The 14,500-nt window shown below is 34.2% G+C and overlaps 1 protein-coding gene across 1 annotated transcript in view; it reads left to right on the top strand.

Moving 5' to 3' along the window:
- Window positions 1-14,500, top strand: part of botv (exostosin like glycosyltransferase 3) — a 45,408-nt gene that overhangs the window by 15,503 nt on the left and 15,405 nt on the right. The window contains exons 13-21 of the mRNA XM_080161643.1: window positions 63-156; window positions 545-681; window positions 1,476-1,571; window positions 6,583-6,737; window positions 11,385-11,533; window positions 12,000-12,046; window positions 12,498-12,602; window positions 12,888-13,037; window positions 13,538-13,627. Of these exons, the coding sequence (XP_080017769.1) occupies window positions 63-156; window positions 545-681; window positions 1,476-1,571; window positions 6,583-6,737; window positions 11,385-11,533; window positions 12,000-12,046; window positions 12,498-12,602; window positions 12,888-13,037; window positions 13,538-13,627 (1,023 nt within the window). The remainder of the gene's footprint in view (window positions 1-62; window positions 157-544; window positions 682-1,475; window positions 1,572-6,582; window positions 6,738-11,384; window positions 11,534-11,999; window positions 12,047-12,497; window positions 12,603-12,887; window positions 13,038-13,537; window positions 13,628-14,500) is intronic.

Raw genomic sequence — 14,500 nt, 5'->3', positions numbered from 1 at the left:
AATCTACTAATTTTTAGAGAATCCTAGTCCCAAGGGAATAAATTATTTAAATTAATTTTCAGGTTGTCTGTGCAGCTGCCAATACACAGAGTATCAGAGTTACACTATCTCATAAGATCTTTTTCATACAATGATCTTTTTAACATGAAAAGACAGGTAATAACAAAAGAAAGCGATACTTCAATAAATGTATAAATATAGATATATAATCCAGATAACTACCTAGATCCGGTGTTAGGGACCTTTCGACTGCTAGAAAATTGCTTCCTGCTCTTTTGTAGCGACTTTAACTTGGCTGTGTTAATATTCGCTGATGTACAAAGACGGCACATAGTCCTCGGGGTGGACACATTCATTTATTCTATCGTTTCATTCTCTGTGTGTTAATTTAATGGTACTTCCACCAAACCAAGATCACTTAATTTTAAAATATATGTTTCAAAATATTCAATTTACTAGGTATCTAACACGTATTTTTCATGTGATGAAAATTATTTTTTTGGTTCACTCTGGAGACATAACACTTCATTTCTCTTCTTTTCAGGGAAGGTTAGTGTACGAGAATTACTTTTCCTCGTCGACAATAATTCTACGGAGTTTGATTGGAATAATTCAGAATAGGTTGACTATTCCTGCCAGTCCTGTCTTGGAGACACCTTCGCCATCTGTTTTCAATTCCAGGTAGGTATTATATAACAGAATTTTTAAAAAATATATAATTGCAGGGGTGTATATTCTGCATGGGATCCCCGGCTCGGGGGGGGGGGGGGAATAAAAAATAAGTGGTTGGAGGGGGAAAAAATGTAAAAATTAAGAAAACTGAAAACATTTTTTCCATTTCGCCCCCCTCCTTGGTTAAAAAAACTAAAAAAATGTGTGGTAGGAGGGATAAAATAATAAAATATAGAGTTCTTTAAATATTTTTCTATTTCCCCCCCTACTTTTTAAGAAAAATCTAGGGGGGAAAAAAATAAAAAATTTGTAGCAGGGGGAAAAAAATAAATCTTGTGCAGAATATACACCCCTGTATAATTGTAAAGGAAACATGTTTGGGCTGTATTTTTATGTTGTAAACTTGTTATTGCTTGAGCAGTTGCACCTTTATGACTTTATTGACATTATTAAAGCAATGAATAAGGTGTGTTTTTTATTTAAAACAGCCAATATAACTTTTATTTTGCTAAAAGAAACCTTCTATAAAAAGCTAAAAACCAGTTACCCAAGATATTAATCCGTTTGTAGATGTCCAGAGTTAGAAATATAAAAAACAATTTATTACTTAATAAAGAGTCTTAACGGTATTGTCGTTCCCAGAAAAAGTAACTTAAAACAACCAAAGGACTTCTTGAAGTACATAAACATATCGGTCCAGTGCAGTGGTGGCCGACATTTATTCCAGACCGATTTATTCACCGTCTTCTGAAGTACTTTTGTTATTGATAGATAGATATTTTATTCATGAAATATTTTGTTAGTTTTAGTCCTGCAATACTTGATTTCCTGCCAAATGACGTTGAACCAGAAGAAACTTTGGGTCCCCTGGAATCACCCTTCCCTTCTCCGACATTCAAGTAAGTCTTGGTTTTTTAATAATTGAAAAATTATAATTTTGGTGAGTTAAACAATTTTATTAATTTGATGGGTACATAACCAACATAAAAGAATATTGTTATTTTGCAACCACTATGACTGTTTCAATTTGTGTAATTTAGACTGAAACAAAGCATTTGACAACTCATGAATATGAAAAAATTCTTATTTTTGGTTGAAAATGGAAACTAAAGAATTTTGATATTTTAATTTTTGGATTCTCTGAGAATATAACATGGTAGGGTAAAGCGGGGCGAACTCTGTGTTTTTTTCAGTTTTTTAAACCTGCAAATCGTAAAAATTATTTTTTTTTTAAATGGGACCAAGACCAGTAGAAAGATCTCGGAAAAGTCGATAAGGTCCTAAAAGGACGTAAACCTAGGACTTTGGGAAGTTTGTCAAAATTGATCTCTAAAACGGCACCGAATTCGCCCCGCCTTGAGGCGAAGTCGGTAGGGCATTTTCAAGCTTCGAAAAATCGATGACGTATTGATTTTATTACAGCATGCCCAAAAGGTAAAAGTTGCTAAATGTAATAAAGAGTATGCACAAAAATTTTTATTAAGATAGGTTAATTTTTTCTACAAAAAAAAATATTTTTTCCGAAGTACGCGAAATTTGACTTTTTTTTCGAAATTTTTTTGATAAAAAACATAAAAATACTACTAGAAAAAAATAACTTTTTATGACTTTTAAGGCCTGATCCTTAAAATTCAGGCAACTTTGAATAGATTTGGCCAAAAAAAAAATTAGTTCTATTAGCAAAATTTCCTAAAAAATCAAGTTGAAAAAAAAGAAAAGTTTGGCAAAATCTGTGGTCGATTTTCCAGCTTCAAAAAACCTATGACATATTGATTTAATTACAGCATGCTCTAAAGGTTAAAGTTGCTAAATGTAATAAAGAGCATTCACAAAAAAATTTATGAAGATCGGACAATTTTTTCTACAAAAAAATAAATTTTTTCAAAGTACGAGAAATTAGACTTTTTTTTCTCGAAAATTTTACTTTTTTATATAAAATTGAAAAAATTAGTATAAAAAGTGAAAAAACCGAATTCGCCCCGCTTCACTTTTAGTCGATTTAAGAAAAAACTATACAAGCTTTTTTAAAGTTTTAAACGGAAATGGATAGCCCATTAGATTCTTAATAAGTCCCCTGAAGACGTCTAAGCTCTAGTTCTTACCAGTTTTTGTCCAAATGACCGTTTTTCCGACCGAAGCAAAAAAATCGAGAAAAAAAATTTTTTGTCGTCCGACTTTAAGACCCAATAAGTACCCTAAAAATTCATCTCACAAAAATTTCATTTTATACTTTTTTGTAGGCAATTTAATAAGGAACAAATTTGATTTTATGTTTTTTTTCTGTCAGTCGATTAGAACATGGAGAAAAATGTCATTTAATGAAGGTGGTCAAAAAAATACCGACTTCACTTCAAAACCGAGATCGCCCCGCTTTACCCTATATAATCCCCTTTATGGATGGGAGACCAGTTACGTGCACGCCGTCCATCCTGCACCGTGCATCAATGATCCTAGGAGCTACACCAGAAGAGTCCTACTGTGCTGAAAAGGTCCTAGGGTAGATGCCAGACTGAATTCTGGTCACTTCCCCCAGTTCCGGGGGTTTGGGTGGGGCTAACAATCCTTCCCTAGAAAAAACCTGCTCACGTTCAATCTGCACAAAGTAAAGACCAATTTAACTTTGGGCTCGGGAACGAAGTAGAGGTTGGAAACAACAATATGATGTTTGGCTGGGAAACCGCTAAAGGACCAGTCAGGCGGATGATTCTGAATTCCCGCAGACCAGCAAAAATGTGCACCTGGAATGTTCGGACAATGTTTCAGTCAGGCCAGACAGAAAACATTTGCCGAGAAATGCTTAAAGCCAGGGTTGACATCCTGGCTATCACCGAATCAAGGTGGACAAATAATGGAGAGTTTAAACATCATTCTGGCTTGAAAATACTTTTCTCAGGCCATATGAATGAGGATCTAGGACATAACCAAGGGGTGGCTCTTATGCTGACCAAGCAAGCAGAGCAGTCCATGAGCAGTTGGCAACCCCATGGTCCAAGAATCATGGAGGCTTACTTCAAATCCTCAGTTAAAAACATCAATCTGAGAATAATAGTAGCATATGCTCCTACAGAACAAGCAGATACTGAGGTCAAAAACGAATTTTATGACCAGCTTGACTTTGTATTTAAGAATGGTCATAAAGAGAAGGACCTGACCATGCTCCTAGGAGATTTCAATGCTCAAGTGGGGAGTAATAATGAGAATTTAGAAGAAGTCATGGGCAGATATGGCCTAGGCTTAAGTAATGGCAAGGAAAATGACAATGGTGATAGACTTGTAAGTTTTTGTACTGAAAACAAACTTGTCATTGGTGGAACCATCTTTAAACACAAGAAGATTCATACTGCCACCTGGAGATCACCAGATCAAAGAACCTTTAATCAGATAGACCACATCTGTATATATAGACGTTTTAAAGGGTGTCTCCTTGATGTCAGGGTTGAAAGAGGACCTGATGTTAATTCAGACCATTATCTTCTATCTTCTAAAGTTCGGCTTAGATTTAAAAAGCAGGACACAAAGCCTAACCCTAGGAAAAATATAATTTAACAACCCTTCAAAACTCTGAAAAGCTACAAGAGTTTAAGCTCACTCTAAAGAACAGATTTGAGTTGTTGACTCTTCAAGAGGATGTTGGAGTTGAAGATATTTGGCAAGGTATCAAAAAAGTTTATAATATTACTAGCCAAGAAAAATTAGGTTTCAAAAAGGCTAACCAAAAGCCGTGGATCACTCAAAGATCCATAGATCTCATGGATCAAAGAAGAGAGGTAAGACAAAAGACACTCTCTAGAAACTCTCCAGAAGATAAAGACCTGTATAAGATGCTTAGCAGGGAAATCCGAAGAAGTGTCAGAATTGACAAAAAAGAACATTTGGAAAACCTTGCTATGCAAGCAGAAAATGCTGCTAATCAAAATAGAATGAAAAATGTCTATGAGATTACTAAGAGCATTGCAGGTAAAGTACACAAATCAGGATCACACATCAGGGACAAGGATGGTTCACTCCTTAAAACTGATGAAGATATTCTAAATAGATGGGCAGAGCACTTCACTGAACTGCTTAATCTTCCAGTTCCAGAGGAAGAAACTGAGATTCCACCCTCAGATGCACTTGACATTGACTGTCGAGCGCCAAATCTATTGGAAATCAAGGAGGCCATTAAAAGTTTGAAAAATAACAAGGCCGCTGGACCTGATAACATCCCAGCTGAGGTCATAAAAGCAGACCTAGACACGTCTGCTGAGGCATTCCTACCTTTGATCACAAAGATATGGAATGATGAGTTATGCCCAGAGGACTGGAAGAATGGACATATCTCAATACTAGCCAAAAAAGGAGACTTGACCCAATGTGGAAACTACAGAGGGATAATGCTCCTTTCAGTACCTGGCCGTATCTTTAATAAGATTCTTCTTAATAGAATAAAGAAGAAGGTTAATGAAAAGCTAAGACCTAATCAGGCTGGATTTAGACCAAACCGTTCCACTATTGATCAGATAACCTCTCTAAGAATCATCATAGAGCAATCCAAGGAATGGAACTCTGAGCTTTTTGTAAACTTCATTGACTACAAAAAAGCATTTGATTCTTTAGACAGAAGATCTCTCTGGAAAAACTGCCGACACTATGGCATTCCAGAAAAGATAATCAATATCATTAAAGCTATCTATCATAAAGGAGGTGGAAATGTAATGTATAAAGGTAAACTATCAACCTTTTTTGAGATTGTAACAGGCGTCAGACAAGGATGCCTTCTTTCTCCCTTCCTTTTCCTCCTTGCCATTGACTGGATCATGAAGAACTGTGAAAGTAATGATGGCATCCGCTGGGAGCTATTTGGCAATCCCAAATATTTAGGAGATCTGGACTTTGCTGATGATATTGCTTTGTTAACAACCAATAGAAGTCAAATGCAAAGAAGGACTAACAGGATAGCTGAAACCTCCAAGAAAATTGGACTAGAAATAAATGTTCCTAAAACCAAAATACTCAGATTAAATGCAAATTCCCAAGAACCAATTACTATTGGAGACCAAATTCTTGAGGATGTAGATTGTTTTGAGTATCTTGGAAGTAAAATTGATGAAGCTGGAGGCACTTTAACAGATGTTAAAGCTAGAATTAACAAATCTAGGACAGCCTTTGCCAGCCTGAACAAAATTTGGAATTCCAACAACATCTCCATAAAGACTAAGTTAAGACTGTTCAAGTCAAATGTTCTCTCTGTTTTGCTGTATGGGGCTGAAACTTAGTTCCTAAACACAGCAGTGGTCTCCAAGCTACAGACATATGTCAATAAATGTCTCAGGAAAATCCACAAGATCTTTTGGCCAAATAAGATCACAAATGCTGAGCTTCTAGAGCGCAGTGATATGTCAGACATTAAATTGACAATAAAACAGAGATTTAATGGAGATGGTTGGGGCACACTCTAAGGAAAGGGCATGATGATATAACCAATCAAGCCTTGACTTGGAACCCCCACATAGGAAAGAGGAAACCAGGTAGACCAAAAACAACCTGGAGGAGGGAACTCTTAAGTGAACTGAAAGCTAAGGATATTCCATCTTTCAGCAATGCCTCAAAACGTGCCGAAACAAAGGAAGATTGGAGAACCATTGTGCATGGCCTACGTTCTGCCGAGAACTAAAAGGCAATGATGATGAATCCCCTTTCGTTAATTTTTATGCCTTTTTTTTTTAAAAAGGTACACTTCTTTATTCGATGTCAAATTTTATGGTGCTTTCTCATCATTTGTTTGTCCCTTGGGACATTGTGCAAATGGTCTCTAAAAAGTTTGTAATTCCGTCCGTTCGTAACCATTTTTAGTTCAAATAGGCATCAGTTTTCATGAAAACTAATCTTGTAGGAAGTAGTTATATATAAAAAGAATTACTTAATGTTCAGGAGGAACTACAGCAGTGTACTATCAGATAGGACGTCAACTTGGAATTCCAAGTTCCATGCCCTGTCCCTGTATCCCAGCACCCCCTGGGAGCATGTCCTACCCACAGAGGCAAAGTTTCTTGGCGCGAGAATTGGATTCAGACCTATTTGTGATGGTAGGTTTTTTTTATACACCTAAATCAAATACTTACACTACAATTGATGAGAATTTATATTCAAGTTAATATAATTAATATTTGCTTGTAAATGTGTACATTTTTAGGGATGGATGATTTAATAGGTATTTATAGTAAAATTTAGAAAACAACATTCAAAGCTAATAAACAAAATGAATAAGATTAAACTGTTTTTAACCTATTTTTGAATGGGGGGTCAAAAATATACTAGGACACCTATAGAATCAGACTGCAGAGCCCAAATTTGAATTAAGTCCCCAATAAACTTTTTTTGGGGGATTTAAAAATTAATTTTTAGTGTTGCTGTAATCATTTTGACCGAAGCAAAAGCTCTTTTTTTTTACTTCGGGTAATATTGTGGCTTACAGAACATTTTTATATAATTCACTTTATATTGATACAATAAAAAAAAACATTACTCTGTTCATTGGAAATAATTTTTTTTCCAAAACAATTAATTTCATTGAAAAATCTAACATTTACAATAAAACAAATAATTCTGAAATCTAACCAATAAGAAGTCTTGTTTTATATAATTCTTTACAATTCAAAAAAAGAGTGTTTTCACAAAGTGACGTATTTCCAATGTAGTTAAATATTTTTTATTTAATTAAAATGAAAAGAATGAAAACCATACACATAAAAGATACATACTTTTTAAAATTATTTTAAAAGATAAGTTTGAATAATCTTATTTTATAACACATTTGTATATGTGACAAAAATAAATTTGTTGTATTGCATAAACATTTGTTGTCATTTAACCCTTTACAGCCATTTTTTATGTTTTTAAAATAAGTGAGAGAACACAAACATGTTAATGTTAATTCGTTGAAATATTTTAAAGAATTAACTTTTTAGTGAATTTTTATAGTAAAATCTTAAGGCCTAATTTTACTCTGTACCAGAATACAATATTCAGGGCGACCACTGCATACTATATATACTATTTATACTATATAGGATGAGTTTGGATACTATATCATACTATATGACAAATATTTACTATATATACTATATAATATTACCTTTATTTGACCAAAATTTACTATATATACTAAATGATATTAAATTTAAATAACAAAAAACGAATATTGTCAGTTTTGAGACAACGCCTCTGAAGGAGCGTTTTGTCTTATTTTCTCAGTAGGTTATCTCCTATTTCTAGCCCCTGCGGGGGGCTTTATCTCTGAGTGGCAATCATTAACCTTTGACTTACCTAACCTAACCTAAAATAACCCATTAAAGGGCGAATATAGGTTCGATATGATATGAGCTTATATCAAAGGTGCAATTCCATAGATTATAAATAACTTAAAAATATTGACATATTCAATTGTATAAGTCTATTTATAGCTTAAAACCCGTCAATCTTGAAAAAAAAATTTGGAATTAGTGTGGTTCCCTAAGAACTCAAACACCCTAGCATCACACAAGGCTTCGTGGCAAGGTTGAATTAAAAAGCTTTCGTTAAATGATAGTCGTAATAACGTGGAAACCAATTAATCAGGGGTATATATACCCTCCTTCTACCTTCATAAAGTAAATTATTTAAAAGTTAAAAAAAACATCAAATAATGTAAAAAGTAAAAAAAATTAATCGATAAAATTTTCTTGGAGGAAGAATGATTTCAAATCCCTGTTTTTTTGTGGCCGTGTGTGTGTGTGTGTTGAAAATGCGTACAGAAGGGTTGTTTATATCATCATGAATTAATCAAAGATCTCTGTACAGAAAATAAACTTTAAGACGTATTATTTACCCTGTCAATACTCCTGACGCCTTTCTACGCAAATTATTTTTATGCTTTTTAAAAAATTAAATTAACTAGTATAAAATCTAAAATAATAAACATTTAAATTATCTTTTAAGGTGCGTGCCAATGTAATAGTCAATCAAACTTAAGCAAAATAGTCAAAAAAAAGTCTTGTAAAGGGCTAAAATAAACGATTTTGTCGGCAATCTCATTTATTATATGTTCAATTGAAACAGAAAATTGCAAAATCTACTTAAGTATTTTTTTGAATTTTTAAATTTGGCATAGATATTCTAAAAGTATGTAATGGCACCTTTCATATAAGCTCATATCATATCGAACCTATATTCGCCCTTTAAAAGATACTGTGATATGACAAAAATGCATAAAGCTCTACAGTAATTGAGAAAATCCTGAAAATATATTATTGTTTGTGATTATGTTTTAAATATCAGTTATTTTTCATAGAATTAACTTAACGGGGGAGGGAAAAGTTTTGCCACTTTTGCTTACTCTGTGATTATTTAGCTAGGTATTAATGTAAAACTATAGGTTAGTTGGGATAAAAGTTTACTTTTGGGTATTAGTTCACTTTGATTTATTCATTTTTTAGATAGGTTTCCAGGTTCAGGTTTAAAATTTTTGTTTGAAGATTTAGAGATCAACTTTTATTAAACAAAATATGCACCTTTTAGTATGTTATTAACATTTAAAGAAGATATGAAAATTAGCTACCAGGGTCAAGTCCTGCAGGCCTCCAGGTTCACTCTGGACAGGTAAAAAATAAATTTTTTTATTTTAAGAGTTAGAGGTCAAGTTTTAAAACAGAATATGTATTTTTTGATCTTATTAACATATCTGAAGAAAATATATAAATCGGCCTCCAAGTTCAGGTCTTGCAGGCCTCCAGGTCCACTCTGGACAGGTAAACAATCAAATTTCTTATATGAAGAGTTAGAGGTCAATTTATATAACAGAACTTGCATTTATTTGGATGATATTAACATATTATTATATATTAGCATAATATTTTACCTGTCCAGAGTCCATCTGGAGGCCTGCAGCACCTTAACCTAGCCTGGAGGTCGATTGTCATTTTTTCTTTAAAACACATAAATAGTATCTAAATAAGATGCTTATGTTGTTTAATAAACTAACCGGTATTATCCTTTTAGAATTTTTTTTTCAATTTTGAAAATTTGAGTACCCTCCCCCCCCCCCCCCCCCCGACAGCGAACTATGAACTCTGGCCGCACTGCTCGGCTCCCTAGCCTGCCTTGCCGCAGCGCTCGGCCCCCTTGCCTGCCTAGCCGCAGCGCTCGGCCCCCTTGCCTGCCTAGCCGCAGCGCTCGGCCCCCTTGCCTGCCTAGCCCCAGCGCTCGGCTCCCAAGCCTAAAACCTAACCTAAAATAGTTGTTCGTCGTTAAGAAATTTGAATTTTACCTGTCCAGAGTGGACTGTTGGCCTGCAGTACCAGATCTTGGAGGTCGATTTTAATTTTTTCTTCAGTTATGTTAATAAAATCCAAAAAGATGCATTTTCTGTTTTATAAGTTGACCGCTAACTATTCTAATAAGAAATTTGAATTTTTCACCTGTCCAAAGTGAACCTGGAGGCCTGCAGGACCATAAATTGGAGTCTGATTTTAATTTTTTTCTTCAGATATGTTAATAACATAGTGATAGATATTTTGTTTAATAAGTTGATCTCTAACTCTTCAAACAGAAATTTGAATTTTTTTTACTTGTCCAGAAACCACCTTCAAGCTAGCCTGCAGCACCTGAACCTGGAGACCTATCCAAAAAATGATTAAATATACGTGAAGTTCTTCCCAAAAGTAAACTTTTATCCCTAATGACCTATAGACTCATAATAATACCTAGCCTAATAATCAAAGAGTAAGGGAAAGTGGCAAAACTCCCCCCCCCCCCCCTTATATGTGAAATTACTTCGATAAAAGCTTTGCCTTGAGTTATTATTTATGATGTATATACTATGTATTACTAAATAAAACAAAGTCCGGTACTATATCATACTATATGAGTAAGAAAAAATATACTATATATACTATATGGATTTTAAAAATATACTATAAAAATACTATATTTATTTGGTTTTGGAGTGGTCGCCCTGAATATTTATGAAGCAAAACACTCTAAAAGCTACGAATTTTACCCAAATAAAAAAAAGACCTTTTGCTTCGGTCAAAATGATCACGGCAACAGTAAATATTAATATTTAAATCCCCCCAAAAAAGTTTATTGGGGACTTAATTCAAATTTAGGCTCTGCAGTCTCATTCTACTGGTGTCATAGTATATTTTTTATATACGTTTTAAAAATAGGTTAAAAACAGTTTAAACACAAGGAAAGATAAATTAGACTTTGTTCGCTAATATGTGATAACTATATTACTAAGAAAAAAATAAAATTCATGACTTTTTATTCATAGCTTTTAAAGTTAAAATATTAGGTATTGGCTTGACGTCACCTTTGAACATACTCTGCATTTTGAATTGCGATGTAGCGCGCTTAATCGCCCAGGTTAAGATCGATCAGACAACCAACTCTTTGAATGTACGATCTTTGTCTGAGAAGTTCTAACTCTGCATGGTAATGAATTGCGCCAGTTTCATAACAAGGCATTCCCCCTACTCTAATTATTTATGTAGCGCATATAGGAACTATTTTTAACGTCCTTAGTCATGACGTGGTTTCGTCCCGAGATTCGAACGTATCACCCCCCCCCCCCCCCCCCCCCGACGACGAGCTGAGGCGCTATGTGTTACTGTTGAGCCACGGTCACGAGTGAAGTTAAAATATTTAGGGGAGATTAATATTTTTGTTTTCTAAATCTTAATAATTTTTATTAGGTGAAGGAGGATCCGGAAAAGAGTTCAGCCTAGCGCTTGGAGGCAACCATCCACAAGAACAGTTCACTGTTGTCATGCTAACCTATGAGAGGGAGGCTGTTCTTATCAATTCAATTTCTAGACTCTATGGTCTACCCTATTTGAATAAGGTAAATGAGAGGGTGGATGTTATTATTAATTCAAAATCTAGACTCTACCACCTTCCCTATTTTAATTTGAATTATCCCTGATTTGGATAAGGTAACAAATTGAGTCTACATTTTAACCAAAATAATTTTGTTATATATGAGTTTTAAATCTTGTGCAGAATATACACCCGGCTCCTGATGTATACATTGTCCCATTCCTATATCCCTGGTATGGCAATGTTGACTTATTTTATGCTAGTGTAGTACCCAAATTGTTGGTCTGTAGGTGTGTTCGTCTTCCAAATTATGTTCGTTACGATAATAGAGAGATATTGGTTCTTTTTTTGGTTGGTTTTTATAAACACGGAGGTGATTTTAGAAGGCAATATAATTTTATACAATATTTAATGTCTATGTCCTACATGAAAGGAAAGTAATCTTTTTTTTTTAAATGGCATAATTTACACGAAAACAAATCTTGTTTCAGGTTGTAGTTGTTTGGAACAGTCCAAAACCTCCAGCGGAAGATTTAAGGTAGACTTGCTATTTTATGCATCAAATCGTTGAAATAATAAATCCAGCTATTCACCCCTTTGATTGCATATCTCTTGTAAGCAAGTTCTTATTAAGTGCTCCTATACATTTCACGCATATGATAAATCTATAGTTTTGACGTACATATAGGCCTAGCCTATATTCGAGCTCATTACTGCTAAATATTACATCTTACAAAGGTGAAGATTCTAGTTTTGGAGTGCATGCTACATCATATGTATTTGTCTAAAATCGAATTCTTGATTAAATCTAAAATCTTTCCTAACAAAAAAAGAAGCTGTTTATAGGGGCTTTAAATAAAATGACGTAATACATTACAAATGACCAATGATAGGCCATTAAACAGACTAAATTACCAATGGTAGGCCATTACTACGTCATTTTTTATTAGCTCTATAAAAATCTTTAAAAAAAACAATGTAATATTCAGATGGCCCGACATAGGAGTTCCTATACATGTGGTAAAAGTTGAGAAGAATAGTTTGAACAATAGATTTCTCCCATTCTCGGCCATTGAAACTGAAGCTGTTTTGAGGTTATATTTTGTTATTTTGACATTTATTTATCGCATCGTATTATAGACAGCTTTCCGCTTTGGTAGCACCTAGAGTTGAAGGACCGGGCTAACAAAACTGGTATTTATTTTATGATTTTTCCATTTGATATTCAGAGAAAATTGTTTGTAATACGATGCAGGATGCCATACATGATTTTTTTAGTAGAACTGAGAACCGGTTCTAATCCAGCAAATATCAATCGGTTTCGAAGCCATACTGGAATTGCTTATCCATCATGCATTGTTTATCCTATTATACTTTAGTGTCGATGATGACTCACACCTGCGTCATGACGAGATAATCTTTGGTTTCCGTGTGTGGAGGGAGCACAGGGACAGGTTGGTTGGATTCCCTGGCAGGTTCCATGCATGGGATGCTAACCACTCTTCATGGAATTATAACTCAAACTACAGGAAAGAGAACTTAACTCGAAAGTTATTTTTGACCCCTTGATTTTTTTTTTGGGGTGGGGGGTAATTTAAATACTAGTAAATATTTAGTAGTAAAAATGCGCCCAAATTTTTTTTGTTAGGGATTATTTATTTTTTTTTGGGGGGGGGTTATTTACCCCCCCCCCCCCCCAAAATTGTTTGGGGGGGAGGGGTAAAAACCCCCCTCTAATGGATGGGTGTGCCTACGGCATCCCCAAAGTAGGGGTAAATTTTAAATGGGGGGGGGGGAATAAAATGAAAATTTTTGGGGGGGGAAATCCTCACTTTTCTCCCCCCCCCCCCCCTTGGACGTCCTTCGATGTACATTAATTTATCGGCCATTGTCTTATCCCTTTAATCCCTAGGCTCTCTACGCTACTCTCCCCAACCTCCCTTGGACGTCCTTAAACTGGTGGTTCCAGAACGTATTTTCATAGTGTCAGCCTCTTTTAAAAGATGGTAAGTTTTCTTAAATTGAATAGTTGTGAGCTGTCCATGGTTCTAACCGGAGCTGCCTTTTACCACAAGTATTATAACTACTTGTATTCTTACTCGATGCCAGAACCAATAAGGTAACATTTTTTTATAATCTATAAACGTTTCTAAAGGGGGGGGGGGGTTCGTAATGACATCTATTCGTAAACCGTGAGCAAAATAGTCTAAATATTTAGCTAGACCCTTTAAACTTGGTATATAAGCAGACTGGCCAGAGTGTAAGTTTTGTACGTTTTGTACGTTACGCATCGAATCTGTGTACGTTCTGGACGTTATTTTGATATGTGTACGTAACGTATTTTAAAATTTGTATTTTTGTACGTTTTACGTTTTTTTAAAAATAATAAGAATCAAATATTAGCAGAAAAGTAATTTGTATGTTTTGTACGAAAATTTTTGCAAAAACAATAGGTGTATTATTTAAATAAATTCAATAATATCTTCAATTTTCATAGAACAAAAATATGTATGTAAATTATGCATATATGTTATTAGAACTTACAGTTTATATTTATGGATTTGAAATATATGTCCTATAGATATAGTTTAAACTATTGAACAGAAAGAGATATGCAGTAAGATATAAGTTTTCCGGAATTTTAATGTAGGGAGTAGATTTGAAATCTGCATCAAATTTTAAGGATTTTTTATAAAATTCGTTTTTTGTAAAATTCTTTATCTAAAAGCGAAAATACATTTTAAGTTATTTAATTTTGACCAATAGGATAGGTGGATTTTAAACTACCTGCGCTCTAATTGGTTGAATGATGTACGACATCCAATCAGAGCGCAGATTTTTTAAATCCACCAATCACAGATGCCAAAATTAATTAACTTAATTTGTATTTCCGCTTTTAGATAAAGAATTATACAAAAAACGAATTTTATAAAAAATCCTTAAAATTTGATGCAGATTTCAAATCTACTCCCTACATTACAATTCCGGAAAA

The sequence above is a fragment of the Acartia tonsa genome, chromosome 1, assembly GCF_053477335.1.
Source record: "Acartia tonsa isolate MP-2025a chromosome 1, ASM5347733v1, whole genome shotgun sequence".
In the NCBI taxonomy this organism is placed as follows: domain Eukaryota; kingdom Metazoa; phylum Arthropoda; class Copepoda; order Calanoida; family Acartiidae; genus Acartia; species Acartia tonsa.
The sequence above is the reverse complement of the archived record's forward strand: the minus strand, read 5'-3'. Positions and strand labels throughout refer to the sequence as shown.